General features: G+C 41.3%; 2 protein-coding genes across 3 annotated transcripts in view; one reads left to right on the top strand and one right to left on the bottom strand.

Moving 5' to 3' along the window:
* Window positions 1–3,774, top strand: part of TUBE1 (tubulin epsilon 1) — a 17,250-nt gene extending 13,476 nt beyond the window's left edge. For both annotated transcript variants that reach the window (XM_047859736.1, XM_047859737.1), the window contains 3 exons: window positions 1,238–1,378; window positions 2,213–2,387; window positions 2,896–3,774. In XM_047859736.1, the coding sequence (XP_047715692.1) occupies window positions 1,238–1,378; window positions 2,213–2,387; window positions 2,896–3,054 (475 nt within the window). In that variant the 3' untranslated portion in view covers window positions 3,055–3,774. The remainder of the gene's footprint in view (window positions 1–1,237; window positions 1,379–2,212; window positions 2,388–2,895) is intronic.
* On the bottom strand, window positions 3,221–21,604 carry CCN6 (cellular communication network factor 6). Its single transcript, XM_047859738.1, has 6 exons — window positions 21,384–21,604; window positions 14,199–14,496; window positions 10,103–10,345; window positions 6,562–6,755; window positions 5,185–5,498; window positions 3,221–3,303 (listed from the first exon to the last, which is right to left on the bottom strand). Exons 1-5 carry the CDS (start codon window positions 21,429–21,431, stop codon window positions 5,217–5,219), a joined length of 1,065 nt encoding a protein of 354 aa, XP_047715694.1. The 5' UTR covers window positions 21,432–21,604; the 3' UTR covers window positions 3,221–3,303; window positions 5,185–5,216.

Here is a 21,604-nt window from a genome sequence, read left to right as displayed (position 1 = left end):
CCTGCTTTTTGGCATATTTTGATAAAAATAACACTACTTCCAACAGTTTTTATTCATATAATTGGTTACAAAGGATTATTTTTAATTAAAATGTGTTTGTGAAAATGTATAAGGGACTTTAAAGATTTTAGACTCTTAAAGAGCTTGTCACATGTTCTTTCTATCTCTGTGTTCTTTTTTTCTGCTGTACTGTATATATTTCATAGGCTGCCATATCAGCATATGAACACATTTATCTTTGAGTAAAGTAATAAAATGTTTTAAAATTGTACCATTAAAAGTCCTAGTTTTAAAATTCTTTAATTTCTTATTAATGGTTTCTAACAAATGAGAATGGTTTTTATTGTACCTTTTATTAATAAATGTCATTTCTGTGCCTAGTCCCATTTTTATCACATGAAAATAATGAGCACATCTGAGAAGTATGTGCATGTTTCTTGAAATCCCGTATTTCTAATGTAAACAAAGATAAGTGTCCCAAACTTACAAATAGCTCCTTACTAGTTCTTATATTTTGTGTCAGAAAATAAATCACAAGTAAGTGTGCTCGTTTTCTGTATGGTGGTTCCTAACCTTTTCTGGGTTTCCTTATTAACTCCATAAAAATGCCCAGAAGCACATAACACACCAACATTTTGAACACAGTAGCAAAAGATTTATGAATCCCCCGTAGCACTCACCATTCCTTAAAGGAGACTTTCTGTTCTTGCTGTCACATAACCAAGACAGAATGTAAACTCTATTAGAGTAGGAAGTTTTTGTTGTTGTTCACTGCTGGGTCTCTTGCACGTCAAATAGTGCCTGGCACATAATAGGCATTTGGTAAATAACTGCTGAATGAGTAGGTAGCACAGTGCGATTTTTGCAGCACTTCCCAGACATTCTGCAGTTTCCACATACAGAATCTTGGCTAGAGTTATCTAAGGAACCTAATCATATTTCTATTGAGGCAAGTGGGATTTGAGAACGAGACTGGGGCTATTTTAAGGAAGGGCCTAGGATGCTGTGAATTGTTAGATATAAACTTGTTAGCACCTTTTTCTTCCTCTCTTTAAATGAAGGATAAAAGATGTCTTCTTTTTTCGTATTTTTCATCAAGATTGCTTTGAGAAAATGATAGCTGAAATTTAGAATGTATTTGTGTATGTATTTACCTGTAGATGATGATCCCTGCATTTTGTATGTATAAACATAGAAGTAATATTTAGTATAAACAGTGATTCTTTCATTGTTCTAGGTTGGATCAGATGTTTTCAGATGCCTTTAGTAAAGATCACCAGCTAATTCGGGCTGACCCCAAACATAGCCTCTACCTCGCCTGTGCCCTTATGGTTAGAGGAAATGTACAGGTTTCAGATCTTCGCAGAAATATTGAAAGGTTTGATTTTATATTTTCCTGATAATTTATGTATACCACTTGTGACAACGTAGCATGGTAGTTCAGATGGCCTGTCTTCCAATTCTAGCATTTGCCACTTAACTAAAGCGTGACCTCGAGCAAATACTTAGCCCCTCTTGGCCTTACTTTTTTCAAATGTAAAACAAGAATAATAGTACAAAATTGTTATTTGTGAATAGTGAATGATACAGGAGATGTTTTATTTTCTTTTTTTTTTTCAATTTTTTTGAATGTTTGTTTATTTTTGAGAGCGCGCGTGCACACACGCAAGCAGGGGAGGGGCAGAGAGAGGGCTAGACACAGAATGCAAAGTAGGCTCCAGGCTCTGAGCTGTCAGCAGAGCCCAATGCGGGGCTCCAACTCACAAATTGCGTGATCATGACCTCAGCCAAAGTTGGACGCTTAACTGCCTGAGCCACCCAGGTGCTCTAAGATGTCTTATTTTCTGAAAATGTTCAGAAAATTTAACTATTGTTGTTTTATTACCACCACCACCACTTCGCTGCTTCTAAGTTTATGTTGTACTATTTTTTGACCATCTGTTTTTTAGGAAAACTACTCGATTGAATTACAAAGTAAAGAAAATTACAATATTTTTATTTCTTTTTCTTCCCCAGGTTTTATGTCCTCCTAACTAAATGTCCCTTAGTTCACTGTCAGACTGTACCATGATACTGTTAATAGTAAAAAGTAGATAACTTTGCGTTATATATTAAGCAATTAGAATGGTAATTACCATTAGTAATGTCCATTGCCATATATGGCAGATGTTTTCATTACCTTCATTCTCACCTTTGAGTTTTTGTATCTCAGATTAAAACCTTCTCTACGGTTTATCTCCTGGAATCAAGAAGGCTGGAAAACCAGCCTGTGTTCAGTACCTCCCGTGGGGCATTCCCATTCATTATTAGCTCTAGCCAATAACACATGCGTGAAGCCTACCTTCATGGAACTCAGAGAGCGATTCATGAGGCTCTACAAGAAAAAGGTAATTATCAGTACACTTTTGTAACTATGTGTTTTTATTTGGGCTATTTAAGATGTATTCTTGTGAGTTATACTGTTACAAATCAGGGGCACTCCTGACTACTGTATTCGTTGTACTCAGACTACCTAAATGAGAAATCTCCTGAGTTTATAGGATTTGAGTTCTCATTTCTCTCGTAAAATTGAGTGAACTATTATTTTAATAAAGTATATCTGTGTTTCGGGGCACCTGGGTGGCCCAGTCAGTTAAGTGTCTGACTTTGGCTCAGGTCATGATCTCACAGTTCATGGGTTTGAGCCCCACATTGGGCTCAGTGCTGACAGCGCAGAGCCTGGAGTCTGCTTTGGATTCTGTGTCTCCCTCTCTCTCTGCCCCTCCCTGCCCATGCTATCTCTCTGTCTCTGTCTCTCTCAAAAATAAACATAAAAAAAAAAAAGGAATATGTCTTAGGATAGTTACATCTGTATCAAGTTTCCTGAAAATGGTCAACATTATCCTTTGTTTGTAGGCTCATCTTCATCACTATCTACAAATTGAAGGGATGGAGGAAAGCTGTTTCATGGAAGCCGTGTCATCTTTATCCGCGCTCATAGAGGAATATAACCAACTGGACGCCACACGAAGCATGCCTGTGGAAGATTTACCTAGACTAAGCGTAGCTGTGTAAAACAGAACCCCAAAAGTACTTTTACTATTCTGAATTTCACATTTTTTGGTCACTTTATCTTTCTGTTTTCAGAACTTTTGTGATTCAGAAAGTCTAGTTTGCACTTTTCATATTAGAAAGCATTTTTGCCTTAAAAAAAAAGAGTGGTTTTCCTTTTATCACAATTCATGGGCGATACCAGTGTGTGACATTACTGAAAGTCCTTGTACCTTTAACTTCAAACATTTATCTTCAGAAAGTTCCCCTTTTCTGAAATTGAGAAAACAGAGTTCAACATTTTACTTTATTTAGAGTTTCATATTCAGGCATTCATACAATGGTAATCATGTCTTCAATAAAAATCTTACACAGATTTTCATATATTTATTTATAATTTATTTTTTCAGCCCTGTAATTTGCCCTGGAATTATTTGGTATAACTAGAGCTGTTAAATAAATTTATAATTTATTTGGTTGAATTCTCCTGATTCTTTAAAAGTGAGTACGAGGAGTAATAGAAGAACACAATATAAATTTCTGTGTAATACCCACTAACTTTTCAGGGATAGGTTTTATTACAGCCATTAGGGAGGTTTTGTTTCTTGTTTGGGTAACCACTTGTTTGCACTGAAAAGAATTTTTACATTTATTTTAACATCTATTTGTATTAAATTATCTTTAAATATAATGCTTTTTAGTAAACCAGTTGATTTTATAATAATAAATGTCCATATTTTTAAACAGTATTATTGGTTTTGCTTGTCACCATTTATATAAGCAAACAGAATGTTACTTAGCCTGATACCTTCTTCCGAACTTTGCAGCAAATGGCTGTAATAGTCTAGTGAAAGTGCTCTCGTTACTATAATCTCCAGCTCTAGGTTTTAACATTAATTTATCTTTAAATAAAATAACTTATATTTTCAACGTTTTTTATTTATTTTGGGACAGAGAGAGAGCATGAACGGGGGAGGGGCAGAGAGAGAGGGAGACACAGAATCGGAAACAGGCTCCAGGCTCCGAGCCATCAGCCCAGAGCCTGACGCGGGGCTCGAACTCACGGACCGCGAGATCGTGACCTGGCTGAAGTCGGACGCTTAACCAACTGCGCCACCCAGGCGCCCCAAAATAACTTATATTTTAAGTCCATAGATAGATTTGTCATTTAAGGAAGTAATTTTTAGGGACAATTTATTTTCAAGCCAGAATAATCCATTGTGTGCTTTTCTTTAGTGTTATATTCTTAAGTTTCTTTCCTTTTCAAAGTAAGGATACTGCTTTTGGTCTTTATCTTGGAAATTTAATTTTTTACATTATTTGGTATATAAACTTTTAGATTACAGTTGTCAACAATGGCCAACGAAGTTCTACTTTCTCCTTCCAAAAGAAACCTTAATAAACTCATATTCAGGATAGGGCAATGGAAGCTGTAAATATATTTAGAGTTTAATCTTATTCCTTTTTAAGAATTAACCTAGAATCTTGCTCACCATGTAATGATTATCATCTGATGGGATCCTAGGCTACATTGTCAAAGTACACAAAGTTTTAAAGGCTAGTTTTAAGAGTTTTAAACTTTTTACACATCTTCAACAAAGTATCCCAGATTACTTTATAGAATGAAATGTTTTCTTGTAAATTGTATAATTTTCCATTATGTATGGAATATGTAGATGGAACCAAGTATCTGCATATTTCATAATTATACATTTTATTTTATTTTATTTTATTTTTTTTAATTTATTTTTGGGACAGAGAGAGACAGAGCATGGATGGGGGAGGGGCAGAGAGAGAGGGAGACACAGAATCCGAAACAGGCTCCAGGCTCCGAGCCATCAGCCCAGAGCCTGACGCGGGGCTCGAACTCACGGACTGCGAGATCGTGACCTGGCTGAAGTCGGACGCTTAACCGACTGCGCCACCCAGGTGTCCCTTTCTGCGTATTTCATAATTCTACATTTTAAAGTAAGAGTTCACTTTTAAGGTTTTTAAGTTTTACATATATTTTTTTAACAAACCTTTTTAAAAGCTTCTATTGCCTTAAATACAGTCATTTGAGAATAAGTAGGCATTCTTACTGTTTTAAATCAATAAGGCAGATTTGCCACCCTTTAAAACCATTCTAATTTTATGATGTAATGACATGATTACCTAAACTTAACTTTTCCCATATAAAGTTGGTTTTATAGGATCTTGAGCTCCGAAAATATATCTCCTGGATCTCTGCAGTTTCTTTGACATACACAAGATGTAATCCACAGCATCTTCCATTTAAATGACCCTTCATTTGGGCAATCAAATTGAATGGTAATCATTTTAGACTTGTTAGGGACACAGCATCTCTTATCCAAGCATACTCCACAGAAAGTGGGTTTGTAACTCTGAGTGCTTGAGCATCCAGAAAAGATGAATTTTTCAGCTTTGAGAAGTTGGAAAGTGGGTTGGCACGTTTTTCCTTTAGGGATCTGAAAAGGTACATAACATTAAGAAGTCATTAGAAAAGTGAAACTGTATACAGAACACTTTTATAGCACAAACACAGGTATAATTATTTCCAGGGCATTAATATTTCTTAGTGAATCAGCACTCTCTTTTCTACCTTTGAATTCCACCCCCCACCGCCCCCCCCCAGAGGTCTGTCCTCCCTGTTCTTGCTCCATCATAGGACCCACTCCCTGTTTTTGTTGCTCTCCACCCTTCATTTCCACAATTTCCACAATGAAAATGTGTCTTATTTAATATCAAGGGCCACGTCTTATTAGATGTTTATTTACCTAAGGCTTAGCAAATTCCCTAAAAAACTCAGCTTTGAGTGGATGAATAAATACCTTAATCCCTTTAAAACTGAGTTGTCAACTTCTTAATATGGTAGGGAATAACTTGGGGATGAGAAAGGTTTTGTAGCATTTCCAAAACTTACTCTTGAGACAGTCATCTTGCCTTGTTCTAGAAGTAGGACCAGCTCTAGTTATACCAAACAATTCCGGGGTAAATATTTTATCATAGTCCTTTGGCAAGTTTACTATCTAATAAGCACAGAGCATTTTGGAAATGGTGGTTTCTCCCTCCAAGTTGGTGATCTATAGCCAAGATCAGCACTCTGATGTTCATAATGTCAGTTCTTATAATTATGGTACAGCAACCAAAATCTTTTACCCACTGCTTTGATTCCACTGCATAAAATTAACATATTTTTTAAAATTTAGACTCTGAAAAGGATTTGCTTTTTAAAAGCATGCATAGTGGGTGTACCACAACAAATCAGGCTGATCAAGACCCACACTGTTAAGCTACTAGAGTATCTAGAATCAGCAGGCTAACAGTACCTCCCTGCTTGGTAAGATTTCCCCCCCTGAAATGCAATTAGATTAATACTTGCTTTCCTCCCAAATAGTTTGACTTTAAGAGTTACAATGAGGTGATTTTATTTTTACAAGAATCGCATACTGTCTATCCCTCTAAAACACGTACTTTTCAGGAGTCTCTTAATATTGAATTACAATGAAACTAAATCTGATTAAATTTTACCTTTATTCTCTTTGATATGTTACTGTCACAGGGTTGAATATAACACAGTCTTTTCTCTTTTCTCATTTCACAGTTGCTATTTTCATTGGTCACCCTATCAGATATTCCCATCCCACAGGTTCTGGAGCAAGGGGTCCACTTTGTTGCTTGCACAAGACATTTTCTTTTCCAAATAAGTGGGAGATTCGTATAAGCTAAAATAAAGGGGGAAAAGTACATGTGTATACATCATGTACTCACACAGATAGACAACTTTTAATAATTATTTTTAAGCTAATAGTAAATAGATCAGAACTTTTTCTTTTATGCAGTGTAACTCAGAATAAAATAAACTTGCAGTCTAATTCATCATGCTCTCTCTCTCCTACTTTCAAATTACCTTTTTTTTTTTTTAATGTTTATTTATTTTCGATAGAGAAAGAGAATGTGAGCCGGGAGGGTCAGAGAGAGAGGGAGACACAGAATCCGAAGCAGGCTCCAGGTTCTGAGCTGTTAGCACAGAGCCTGATGCGGGGCTTGAACTCACAAACTGTGAGATCATGACCTGAGCTGAAGTTGGATGCCCACCTGACTGAGCCACCCAGGTGTCCCCAAATTACCTTTTAGCCAAATGTTACAGTACAGTTTCTTAGGAAGAATAAAGATAATTTATCTTTGAAAATCTGAGTAAATGTATCCATTTGCTTCTGCTTACTAGCTCATTCTCTTGGTACTAAACTACTTGCCTCTTGCTAGATATTATTTTCAAAAATGAAATAGACATTAGTAGGATTAAGAAATTCAAGGTATTAGTCAGAATGATGTCATAATGTTAACTTTCATGGCATGCTAAAATCTAAAATACAAAAGTTATGTTTGAGAATAAACTATTAAGGCCAGTTATTTTTCCTCTACTTGTTTTAATCTGGTCTTTTAGAAAATTCTCTACATTACATTGAACTAATCAAAATAACCATATACTAAGTCATAGTGAGTGTGTAATCTATTCTGTTCATTCAGCTTAATTGCTACATTCCCTATGGTATCAGGCCCATGGTATTCTTTCCATCGGCCAGCCATTTCAAATCACTTATAGAAAGAAATGGCAAAGGAAAAGATAGATCTATGGGCAGGTGGGTAATTTGCTGGACAGATGGAGCCCCTCCACTGATTGATGCTTAGCAGAAGGGAGGGGAAGGGGGGGTGAATAATGAGAATATAATGAGTGCATAATAATTCCTCCATCTTATAAGTCCACTGGGAGCCTCTTGTTCTGCTCATGAATGAGTCAGGCCATTGGTTCATTTTAAACACTACATTTTAGTTGTCTCAAAGCATTTCCTTAAGGTTAATATTCATCCTAAAACGGATACTTGGAATAAGGTTGTGATTTGAGTCTGCAGTTGAATATAGCAAAATTCTGGCTATATTACTTCAAAATGGAAATTTAAAACTGAAAAGATGCCCCCCTCCCCGCAACTACCTTCTTGATAGGAAATATCAGTCACTTTGAAGTGTGTGCCGTCTTCGAATAAATGATACTTTACTGCTTTCAGTGTTATTTACGGTAGGATGTTGCAACTGCACAAGGAACTGAGGGAGAGGAAGCAGAAACATGAAGATACCTGGAAGGTAGACAACAGTTTAAAGACCTCAACGCAGGAAGCAGATTAAAAGCCTGGCACGCATCTGCAATAAATAAAGGTAGGTTAGATTATCACATTACCAATAACCCCCTTAAAAAGTTAAGCCAAGAGCTGCAGTTCAGGAAGTTAACATTAAGAAGCAAGAAGTCTAGAAGAGCTTTTAAAGTAAGAGTTTAGTATTTGGTGAGCAGTGAGAAAAGCATGGGGGCATTATGTCACTGCATATGCTTCATCGTGAGCGAGCAAAAGCTAGAATCCAACCGTAGGCCATCTGGAGTAAAGTATGCCCAAATACACCTTAACGTGTATATTGGTCACTGTTTGCTTTTAAAACCCAAACTGCTCTTCGGGCCCCTAACCACAGTTTCACAGGTAAGCAGAGGAGAGACGTTAGGCTGAACATACACTAACATATCTAGACCTGTGGTCTCAATTACCAGAGAGCACAGTGACAGAATTTCTCACATTTTGTAGCAAAGCACGAGCCACTGAGACCATGTAAGACCCCCTCCAGCCAGGTTCCCATGATCCTCTGCAACTACTCTCCTTCCGCAAATGAGACCGACTGAACTTGATCCAAAAGGATGCTCTAGTGGAAACTTGCTGCCCTAGGGCATTTTCTCACCGGCGAGGTTCATGCGTGAGGCCCAAGAACTTAGACGGAGCCCCTCAGATCCAGTTCAGAAAATCAGCTGTTCCCGGACATTTTGCAAAAAAGAACAGCTTGGCTTATAATTTTAGAGGTTTTAGAGCATTAGTGGCGTCGTGCTGTTAGCTAAATAACCAAGTGTGGTAAATGCAAATTCACTACAACCTGTTCAACTATTTTCAAATTAATTGGCATGATGGAAGTCTCTGAGAATGTTCCTTTCATAGAGTTAGTTTTTTAAATATCTAAAATTCATTGCTTGATTATAGTTGCTTTTGTTAAATATCCACATAATGTAACTGAACTTAGAAGTTTTTAGCATATATAAATATTCCTCCTGTATTTCCATGGCACCTTTCATTTACTAAGCTCCAAATTTCAATAAAAAGGCATTCTTGATTTCTGGGTAAAAACACAGAGCTATGAATAACAACCAGGCATGAATACTGACCCTTTTGAGTCCTTCCTCATCTGTTCTTCATTTGTGGGTGTTTTTGAAACTCCTGTCCCCAAAATGCCCTGGCATTTAAACAAGATGTTAACTTAAAGCAGACCAGTATATAGTATTTATGAATATACGGACACTAACTGTAAATGGCCAAGTGCTCACGATGAGTGAGAAAGAGTCTCATTACGGGTTCTGACTACATATATAGCTGGGGACCCTACTTTAAAATACCTGTATGTGTGTTTATTTAGAGAGAGGTTGGTAACTGTAGAGCTGCATTTTCAGACCGAATGAAAGAATAATCGTATGTCAGCAGTTTCCTATGTTTAGAAACAATATTTACAAATTCAAAACATATTCTCAAATGTTTTTAATAAGCAGGCTTCCATTTCTGCTTTTGTCATACACAGGAGTTGCCTTTGAAAATTTTTGGAACTGGATGGGTCACACGTCCTGCCCATAATATAACACTACAAGTAAAAGTTTCTCTCAGGGTGCATGTGAACAATATTTGGTCAGTTTTCCTTAGAAGAGGTTGAGTGGAATGAGCCAGGGGCATAGAGGAGTTTTTCTGACCCGAGCAGAGCTTTTAAAAACTGGAATATTTTACTGGAAAAAATCTAAAACATTATAAAGTTTCCTTTAGGGATACTTAGAAAACTACCTATCTGAGGCAGAGACTGAGTAAGATAGCACACCCAACCTAACTCTCAGACTGACCACTAAGCCATAAGTACTTACTGAGTACCTGTGGTACATAAAAGAAACATGAAAGATCACAGGAAGCCATACATGAGAACTAACTATGCCTTTAAGCACCTGGCATTGTTTTGTAGCTTGTTGAAAGCTGTTGTTGGAACGGTCCCAGGCCACAGTTTGATTGATCAGACTTCTTTCTACCTTTAGCCCCAGAGCAGTGACCGTCAGCCGGCTTTGGTATGAACAGAGGTGTGCATCCAATGGCCCCACTCACACAGAGACAGCTGAACAGGGGATTGGGTTGAAAGACTTGGCCGTTATGATAATGTACCCGGTTGAACTCACATCCCACAGCTATAAGATCTGAAAAGAGAGAAGAGCAGAATCACCAAAGAAGCCATAACTGATAATCCAGACCTCCCATTATGAATCACAGGGGTAATAGCTATCTCCTTTATGAAGTAGTGTTCTCAGCTTCTTAGGCCCCATCTGGGTCTTTCTCAGAACATGTGTAAAAGGTGGAAATGAGACATTTCCATTATATTGTAGGCGATCTGCTCCAGTCAGTCACTTTCAGAATCTTGGTCAGAATCTGACCAAGTACAGGCCCTATCCAGGATCAGTAGGAGTATCACACTGAGATACTGATTGTAAGTCTGAGAGATGGATTGGTGGCTGGTAAGACTGAGGTTTCCCAGATGTCCAACAATAGGCAAGGATGTGTTTGTAGGAAATGAGGATACGTGAATGGCTGAAGAAATCATAATTTGTTTAACTACAGTACTGCACAGCAACTAATTTTGTTGTTGTTAAGAGAATTGGAGGAAACTTTCACTCCTCTGAGAGGTATTCTTGACCTGGATCAACGGTTCTCCAAAGTGTGATCCCTCGTGCCTCTTGGTGGTACTTGAGGCCCTTTCAGAGAATCCGCAAGGTCAAAACTCTTTCAGAACACTGAGATGTGCCTGACTTTTTTCACCGTGTTGGTATTTGCACTGAGGGTGTATGAGCAATGGCGGCTGACACTGCTGCTGGAGCCTTAGCGTAAATCAAACCGTACGGGCTAGTAGTGTGTTTTTCCCTGCCAATGCACTTGTACATAAATGTGCTTTCGAAAAAAAAAAAGAAAATCTAGTTTTACTCAATAATGTCCTAATAACAGTAGAAATTACCAATTTTACTAAATCTTAATCACCAAATATATGTCATTTTAATATCCTGTGTGACAGAGTAGGAAGTGTTACAGAGAGCATTTCTGTAGATATTGTATCGTCTTGAGAAGCACCTATTCTATTGTTTGAGTTTGGGGCTGAACGAAACCACTTTTTGAGTGAGGATTTCACCTAAAGAGATGACTGACAGATAAACCATGATTACTCAGGTATTTGGCAGACATTTTCTTGAAAATCAATGGTGAGCGTCTCACTTTAAGGGAAACACTTTTCTGGCCAATGACAGAATTCAGGCTTTCAAGCAACAATTAGAAGTTTAGAAAATCTATATCCACCACCAAGATCTCTATAGCTACCCAATATGCAGACTTTTATGATTAGATTGGTATTGGTTAATGTGTTTTTTTAATCTTGTACAAAGTGTATCAATATTTGGAACATCAACATCACCTTTTCCCAAACTAGTATTTTCCAAATAACCAATGCATGGTGTTACAAAATTATACACGAGTAAAAGACCCATTCCAACTAGGTCTTGGATAGACTAATGCATTTTGATGTCACAGACTCTGCCAAGTTCATTGATAGGGTTTCAGATTCCATGATACAGCTAATTTTCAAGAAAGTACCACTTCTAGGGGCACCTGGCGGCTCAGTCAGTTGAGCAACCAACTTCGGTTCAGGTCATGGTCTCACGGTTTGTGAGTTCGAGCCCTGCGTCGGGCTCTGTGCTGACAGCTCAGAGCCTGGAGCCTGCTTCGGATTCTGTGTCTCTCTCTCTCTCTCTCTCTCTCTCTGCCCCTCCCCTGTTCATGCTCTGTCTCTCTCTGTCTCAGAAATAAACATTAAAAAAAATTTTTTTTAATAAAAAAAAGTACCACTTCTCAAGTTTTAATATCAAAAAGAATATTCACAATTATCTGAAAATCCTGTTAAAGTATTCCTGTCTTTTCCAATGACCTACCTATGTAAGACTGGATTTCCTTCATATATTTCAACAAAAATAACATACAGCAATAGATTGAAAACAGAAGCAGATGGGGAAATCTAGCTATCTTCTGTTCAGCTGGACATTAGAGAGGTACACAAATGTAAAACAGCTCCATTCTTCTCACTAATTTTTTCTTTGTTTTAGAAAATATTTTCATAAATATATTATTCCTATCAAGTTGCAATGGGGTTTCTATTTTTGAATGGATCAGTAATATTTTTAAGTTTCTAATCCATCTAAATACCAATAGAGATAACTCACATAAACGAAAGCTCTTTGGATGTTCATTCATTTCTGAGACTAAAGGGGTCCTCAGAGCAAAGTTTAAAAATCATTGTTCTGTATCATGGATCAGCAAATGTCCTGTAAATATCTTAGCATTTATAGACCATTGGTTTTTGTCACAACTACTGGGCTCTGCTATCATAAAGCAGCCACAGACTACGGAACTGAATAGTGTGGCTGTGTTCCAATAAAATGTGACTTACAAAAACAGGCTCTGGGCCAGATTTGGCCCCTGGGCCATAGTTTGTGACCCATTTCAGGTCATCTCCACCCCACCCTCATGGCTATGCTCTGTTAAAATACTCATCACATTCTATGTGAAATCACTTGTGGAAAGCTCTGTCTGACACAGTAAGGTTTGACTCTGTGAGGGCAGGGCCTCTATCTTTTCTTGTTTTCTTTGGGCACAGTGCCTGGCTCATTAGTGGTGGTTCACTAAGTGCTTTTTAGGGTAATGAAATAATTTGCCCAGCACCATTTGGGAGAAAGGAGGATCCTGATGCCAGAGTCTGATAGGTCTGTTGAATTTCCACAAATAATAGCTAACATGTCTAAGAGTCTACTGCCTGCCAGATATTCTGCTAGGTGCTGTGGGTTTTGTGTCATTATTTCATGTGTTCCTCCTAGCACTTCTGTAAGAGGAAGTAATATATGACGTAACGGAGGCACAGAGAGGTTAAGCAACGTGACCTCAAGGTCACTCAGCATATAAAGTACAGAATTTGAACCCAGTGCCTGCATTCTTAACCAATATAGTTTAGTGCTGACAGGGGCATCAGGCCATCAAACTTGAATGGCTCTACACACTCAGTCATACTCCAAAGATGTGCTCTTATTCCAGGCTCGCAAAAAAACCCGATAGTAATTTGCCTGCCCACACGGTCTTTTCTGTAGACTGACTAAAATGTGAAGCTAACATGGGTATCTCTCTTCCCTTAGAAATCTTAGGTTTTGTTTTTTTTTTTTTAATTGTTTAATGTTTATTCATTTTTGAGAGACAAAGCATGAGTGGGAGAAGGGCAGAGAGAAAGAGAGACACAGAATCCAAAGCAGGCTCCATGTTCTGAGCTGTCAACACAGAGACTGATGTGGGGCTCAAACCCATGGACCGTGAGATCATGACCTGAGCTGAAGTCAGATGCTTAACCAACTGAGCCCCCCAGGTGCCCTAGAAATCTTAGTTTTTAATCCTCGCTAAATCAGGATCCTGAGTTATTGTCAAGGTGTAGGTTTAGATGGTCTCCATCAGTCTCCAGAATTAAAATCCATAAATCTGAGGGTCAGGTTGTGATTTGGGGTCCTGCTACCTTCCTTTTTACAAATCTGCTTCCATTTAAAAGTACAGTAACTTGATGATCGTTTGGAAAGGCTAAGATTAAAGCAGGATATACATCCTTACATTTTAAGCAAGATTATTTTTAAGTTGCGGAAAAGGGTGAATCCAGACTGAGCTTTTGACCACAGTGACAAAAGCTGTCATTTCGTGGCACTTTAAGAAGTCAGGCTCTATTTACCTAATTTCTCCTATTTTTATCACTAAAGGCAATTACCTGAAAATCACTACATGCTCACGTCAGTGCAATTAACAAGAACAGGTTTCTGAACACATGGTGTCCAATATGACAAAGCCAGTCCCACCGGTGTGTGAAAACCAAACCCACCTCAAACTTAGCCAAACTAAGCTGACTATTCCAATCAACAATTACAGGGAGGGGGGAATGCTGTCTGGGCTCCACCTCTCCCAGCAGGTCCCGAAGAAGACACTTACGCGCACACACTCCAGTCTCGTACCTAGGCCCGTCTGCCGAGTAGTCACAGTACAGCCCTTTGTGCGGGTCGCAGAGGTCGGCCTCGTTGCACATGTCCCCTGCTTGTCTGGCACAGACTTTACAGCATCCGCAGCCGTCCCTCAACAGGCTCACTCCAGGAGGGCAGCTGGGCTTCTGGCGAGGGCATTGACAGGGCCAGTGACAGAACTGTTTACGCTGGTGCACCTCCGACGCTTCTCCAGGCCTCCCTTCAGGCGGCTTGTCTGACGGCCCGCCGCCCTGCGCCCTGCAGCAGAACTTCATTGGATGACACAGGTGCCGTTAGAAAGCATGCCTCAAACTCATTTCAGAGATTTCTAGAAACCGAAGACTTCCCCTGAATTGGGAGATTACAGCGGGGAGCGCCGCAATATCCACCGGGAACTGTCACCATCCCTCTTTCCGTAAACCTTTCTTCACTCGGCTGCCCACACATCACTCGTTCTTCTTCCTCCTCCCTCCTCGCTGCTCCTTCTCACTCTCTTAATTGGAGCCCCCTGCGGTGAACACCTCTGAAGGCTCCTCCCTCTCTCTATTGCCTGTCTCCCTCCAGCCCTGTCTTGGGAACTCAGATGCGAACTGCCCGGTCTCCACTTGGATATCTGACAGGCACAGCGAGCTCAGTGTGACCAGAACAAACTCCCAATTTCTCTTCCAAGATACCCTTCCATGCACATCCCTGCTGAACACAGGCCAGTTTCACTTTTCCAGAATACCTTGGGGTCGGGTCATTCTTGACTCTTCTCTCCCATTTTCTATCCAATCCTATCAGTAAATCCTGTTGGTTATGCCTTTAAAATGTACCCAACTCTAATCAGAAATGATTAGATAGCATCCCCCCCCATCACCACCAAGCTACCATTATTTCTCACTTTAGATGATTGTAAAGGTCTCCTAAAGGATCTCCTTGCTTCCCCCTTCGTCTTCCAGATTCTTCACTCAGCACAATGGTTAAAATGAAATAAGCTACAGTGCCTATAGCTAACAGTTACCGCATTATACATATACTTAAAATTTGCTAAGAGAGTAGATCCTATGTTAAATGTTCTTACCGCACACACACACACACAAACAATAATAGAAGGGACAGGAGAAATCTCTGGGAGGTGATGGATATGTTTAGGGCTTTGGTAGTGGTTTTGGTTTAATGAGAATATACTCATCCTGGAGCTCATCAAATGGTATACATTAAATATGTGTATCTTTTTACAATCATACTTTAATTCATGTCACTCCTTGCTCATAAGAGGTGGCTTCCTCACGGCTTCACATTTCGGTGTAAAAGCCAAATGACCCTCGAAGGCCCTGCAACCTCAGGTCCACCTGGCCTCCCCATTCTTTGAATACGCCAAGCATGTTCCTCCCGCAGGTATCTTCGTGGCTCACTCTTTCAGTGGCTTAGGTCTGTGCTCAAATTTATCAGTGAGGCCCTTCTTGTCCACCCTTTGTAAAACAGACCCTGCCCCAGCCTTTTAGCCCACAGACCTTCTTACCACCTGTCTCATTCCTGTGTATTCTACTTGTTTATCTTCTGAGTCACGCATCAAGAATGTGAGCTTCTTGAAAGGGCAAGCTTTTTTGCAGTCTTATTCCCTGTAATAAAGTGTATGGAATGAAAGAACATGGTACCTCCTCTGTGCCAAGCGCCTTACCTATTATCATTTAGCCTTCATTAGAAGAGTATGGAGCAGTTGTTAGCCACATGTGGTAGGCATAATAAGTGTTCCTTCAAAGATGCCTGTGTTCTAATCCCCAGAACCTGTTAAGATACTACCTTACACAGCAAAGGGGATTTTGCAGATGCAGGTAAAGGTCTTGAGATGAGAGTATCCTGGATTAACCAGGTGGGCCCAATGTAACCACAAGTATCCTTCAATGGGAAAGAGGCAGGAATGTCGAGAAGATGGGATGGAAGCAGAGGCAGGCGTGATGTCACAGCTGAAAGGCGGTCATGAGCCACGAGTGCAGGAGCCTTTAAAAGCTGCAGAAAGCGGGGGTGCCCGGGTGGCTCAGTTGGTGGGGTCGACATTCAGCTCAGGTCATGATCTCACGGCTCGTGAGCTCAAGCCTTTGCGACGGGCTCTGTGCTGACAGCTCAGAGCCTGGAGCTTGCTTCAGACCCTCTGTCTTCCTCTTTCTGCCCCTCTCTGCCCGCTTTCTCTCTCTCTCTCAAAAATAAATAAAAACATTAAAAAGGAAAAAGAAGCTGCAGAAAGCAGGGGCACCTGGGTGGCTCAGTTGGTTAAGTGTCTGACTTCAGCTCAGGTCATGACCTCAAAAGCTCGTGGACTTGAGCCCTGTAAGGGACTCGGTACTGATGGCTCGGGGCCTGCTTGGGATTCTGTCTCTGTCTCCTGCCCTCTCCCTTTCTCTCTCTCAAAATAAGTAATTAAACTTTTTTAAAAAGCTGCCAAAGGCAAAGAACAGACTCTCTCCTAGACCCTCCAGAAGGAAGAGCCCTGCCGACCCTTGATTTTAGCCCTCTAATACCCATTTTCACACTACAGATGTCCAGAAGTGTAAAATAATAAATTTGTGTTGTTTTAAGCCGCTAAATCGGTGGTAACGGGTTACAGGAGCAGGAGGAAACCATACACCCCATTTTATAAATGAGGCCACTGAAGCTCAGATTGTTTCACCTGTCCTAAGTCCTACATCAAGCAGTAGAAGAGGGATTTAAACTAGACAGGCAGATTTCAGAGCCCGAGCTCTCAACCCTGACCTTCGCTCCTTCCCTCGTCCGGGTCCCGCCACAAGCCAGCTTTGATACTAAACAAACCCCCTAATCTTCATCTGTCTCTCCTCTCCAGCCAAGGCCTCTCCCCCTAAGCTTACAACTCATTAATTTCCCCTGGGTATATCCACTTTGATGTCCCACGAAGATCTCACTTTCTCCTTCCCCACAACAGACTGTTCCTCACCTAGTTCCCTTTTTAGCGAATGGTGGGGCCAACCACTGAGCTCCCCAAGCCAGGAAGCTGAAAATGGACCTCACCTGCTCCTCTCCTTCATCCCTCACACCCGAAAGTGACTGACTTGGGAAAGTCCAAGCTCCTAAGCACAGCATTCAGGGCCCTCCTCAATCTCCCGCATTCCTAGCATCCGTTAGGTTCTGGCAAGTTCAAGTGTCGGCCGTTCCCTGAATAGCTGATGCTGTTCCATCCGGCTGTAACCTTCTTCACTGGCCCTCACTCTTCATCCAGCTCTGTTTAGCTATGGCCTTTTCCAGAAAACTTCTTACGATCTCTCCCCACCCCCCTCTCTTTTACATGCCCTTGAATTGAAACCATTTGTGTAAGTGTCTGTCTTTTCCACACGCTTAAAGCTACCCAGGGACTTTGTGGTTCATTGTAATTAATACTGGCACCTAGCACAGTGCCTGGCAAGTAATTTCTATAATTAACCCTCAATTTATTTGATAGCCTGAAGGCACTTGCACTGATCCAGAAATCTAAACCTCTTTCCAACCCAAAACCTCCTACACTTAAGAGTATGAGTTTGAAATTCCACCCTTACAACCTCAGCCCTTTTGCTTATCACTGGTAACACGAATTCCCCAGAGCAACCCTCTCAGCTACAATTCAAGCTGAAGAGACCACGTGAGGATAGATTTTGAGGATAAACTGTGCTGGGATTCTGGAGGAGGTGGTGGCGGGGACTGGAAATCCAAAAGTGGAGAAGGGAGTAGAAACAGCGTCTTCTCAATTTCACCTTGGTTCAGCCATGGTTGCCGGGGCCTTCCTGCCAGATTCACTGGCCTCCCAGCTGGGCTCATGTTCATGGAATCTCTCTGTTTTCCTCTTGCCCCCTCTCTAAGGTGTTTGACTTTTTTTTTTTTCTTTATGCTTCATTTATTTTGGAGAGAGAGAGCATGAGGGCAGTCAGTGTAGAGCCAGATGTGGAGCTCGATCCCACGAACTGGGAGATCGTGACCCGAGCCGAAATCGAAAGTTGGAAGGATGCTTAACCAACTGAACCACCCAGGTGCCCCCTGTTTGACTCTTAATCCTCTCCTCTCCCCTGGCTTTCATGACGCCAGACCCTCCCAGGTCTACCCCTACCTCTCCATCTACTTTCTCACTCTCCTCTGCAGACTCCTATTACCCCAAATCTGACTTACACTTAGACTAACTGGTGTTCTGTGACCTTGCTGTCTTTTCTCACTCTACACAGTCTCTTGGCAATCTCCTCTACCCCCTGGCCTTCCGTTTCCACCCTGTGCAAGCGTCGAAACTAAATTTCCATCCAGGAGTTCTCCACCAAGCTCTGCAGCCATACAGCTGACTACCTAGGAGACAGTGCCACTAGAATGTCCCATGGGAAAAATTCATTCCCCAAACTCATCGTCCCTGCCCTCCCCCCTCCCCCTTCTGGATAGCTTCTCCAACGTTTGGAGTCAGGATGCCGGGAATCCTCCTGGTCGTCGTCTCCCACACTTCCCATAGCCGTTCAGTGCCGAATGCGAATTGTCCTCCTATTCCTACAAGTAGCCACTCTACCCCCTTCTGCGTGGCTACTGAGTACTATTGCAATAACTTCCTAACTGGTCTTCCTCCCTCAATAATGACTCCTCAAATGAATCTGCCATATTTCTGCTGGAGGGATCTGTTTAGAAAGCCTGTCTGATTCTACTACCCCTCCTTGTACAGGGCACCAGTGGTTCCCTACTGCTACAGCATAGAGTGCAAAATTCTGAGCATGCTATCTGAAGCCTGTGCGGGTTCATGCCTTCCTCTCCAGCCTTCGCTTTCAATGCACTCTCCTCCTCCACCTTACTGCTTACGAGCCTCACCAGGTCCCTTTCCTCCTCCATGCTTTTCCTCATGTTGCTTCCTTTCAAGGAAATGCCTACTCTCCACACTGCCCACCTGGGGACACCTGCTTCGCTTTCCCGTCTTGAAGCATTTCTATACAATCTCTGAGGCCACAAGGTAACTGTTGAAAACCAAGGATAAAATCTTGAAAGTGTACTCGGAAAAGAGAAGCATTACATTACATACAAGAGAATAACAACAAGAGAGAGATCTGACTTCCCATCAAAAGGAGACCAAGATACTCTTCAGTAGGTGCCTTGGATAAACTGTGATCCGGACAATGGATTATGCAGTACGAAAAAGAAATGAGCTATCAACCCATGAAAAGACACCCATATTATTAAGTTGAAAGAAGCCAATCTGAAAAGTCTACTTACTGTATGATTCCAACTATAGGATATTCTGGAAAAGGGCAAAACTACGGAGACCCTAAAAAGATCACTAGCTGCCAGGGATTGGGGGACGGGGTGGAGCACAGAGGATTTTTAAGGCAGCAAAAATACTCCATGATCCTGTGATGCCGGATACGTGTCATCGTACATTTGTCCAAACTCCTGGGATGGGCACTACCAAACGTGAACCCCAAGGTAAACTATGGGCTTTAGGTAATACTGATCTATCAATGTAGGCTCATCAGTTGTAACAAAGGTACCATTCTAGTGGAGGATGTTAATAAGCGGGGAGGCCGTGCAAGTGGTAGACAGGAAATCTCTTTACCTTCCTCTCAAATTTGCTGTGACCTTAAAGCTTCTCTGGGGGAAAAAAAAAAAAATAAGCCTTTAAAAAAAAAAAAAAAGAAGGTGGAGGGGAGGTGGAGAATAAGACCCAATGATGAAAGGAAAAACAAAAAGAAACAACTGTCAACCTGGTGTTCTATCTTCAGTGAAACCATCTTTCAAGACCCGGTGCGACAGAGAAGAAATGGAACAGAGCTCTTTTGGGACACCAAAATAGGCTCTTCTGTTGCACCAGAAACAAAGGGTTTTTACACCAGCGCTGAGATTTGGTACAGCTCTGTGATCTCAGGTGACTATCATTTACTTGATCTTTAAGCCTCAATCCTCCTCTGTAAAATGGGATTCATAATAATAATAATAATCCACGTCGTAAGGTTATTTTGAGGATTAAGATACTGACTAAAGTACCTAGCACGGTGCTCGGCCCATAGCAGACATTCAACAAGGAGTAGGTATTATTCCTCAAAAGTTCATAATGACAAAATTAAGCAAAATAATACTTTCTTGTTGCCGTGTCTTAACCTCTTTGTGTTTGTTTTTGTTTTTTTATCTTGGACACCTCCCTGTCTGTCGGGATAGGTGCTGTTCAATCCACAACAACAACAATGGGCCTTTTCTCAAGAAGGGTGGAGCGGGAGACAGCTCCGTCTCCCCTCCCCTGGAGAAAACGTGCCCCTCCATATAGCAGTGGAGACAAACCACACCAGTGGCATTCTTGTTAGGACTCTTCTACAGTCTGAAATCTCTCCATATCCTATATAACAAATTTCAATCTCTTGCTTCCTAAAACACAATTGAGCGCCCTACTCGGCTACTAACTCCCAGACACGTCCATGTTTCCCCAACCACTGGAAGGTTTCGAAAGCTCTGTCCTCTGTGCAAGCAGTAACCTCCTCCATGTAAATAAATCCACATACACAAGTCACCCTGTTTTCATCTTCTTATTAAAAAATCCCAAGGCAACGACTTGCTCCTCTCAAATTAAATTTCCCTTTGGTCTGTTGCTTGAAACTATTCCCAAGTCTTCACGGACCGCTTCCTTTTCATGAAAAGGGAGAAACGCATGACTTGAGAAGAGACAAAGTAACAGAACGTTTTAAAAATATAAACGTTTAGCCCAAGTGCTCCTTTCAAACAAGGACAGGCTTAGCTGAAGGAAGTCGTCAGAATCATTTTTTCCAGTGGCTCTCTGCACCTTTCGCACACAGCCACGGAAAGTTGAGCCCCAGCCTGGAGCCCAGATGAAGGGGCTCCTTCACCCCGGCGGCCGCCTCCGGACCACGCGGTGTGTGTCGTGCCCCCCCCCCTAAAAAATATACACTATTCAAGTCTGGGAGCTGTTCAAACATATCGAAAGTGGATTCGGTGCCGTTACCTGAACGGAAGAAATGTTTTCCACTTCTTTCCCGAAGCTTCTAAACTAAACACAACTTTTATTTGGAGACGAAAATGGCTCCCCGTTTGGCATGAAGTATTCCCACAAGGTATTTACCTCCCCCCCCCCCCACTCTGCCCCCATCTTCTTCCTTTTTAATTTCTGACCTGGAGAAATCTGAAACTCCTGAGGGGAAGCGGTGAGGAGGGGGGAGCTTACCTGTGCCAGAGCAGCGCCCAGGAGTGTGGCAAGCAGGAGCCCCCGCATGTTCCCCAGGAACCAGCAGCAGGGAGATAGGAGGCGGCTGGGGCCCCACACAAAGCTGCCCTCTGTCTCCTCAGCGGGACACCGACCTCGTGCTCACACTCTCAGCTGGGCTTTAGCTCTCACGGAGCTGCTTTAATACCCTGTTTTCTTTCGCAGACTCTCCTCCTATTTAC

The sequence above is a fragment of the Prionailurus viverrinus genome, chromosome B2 (genome assembly GCF_022837055.1).
Source record: "Prionailurus viverrinus isolate Anna chromosome B2, UM_Priviv_1.0, whole genome shotgun sequence".
Lineage (NCBI taxonomy): Eukaryota > Metazoa > Chordata > Mammalia > Carnivora > Felidae > Prionailurus > Prionailurus viverrinus.
This window is presented reverse-complemented; position numbering and strand designations above follow the sequence as displayed.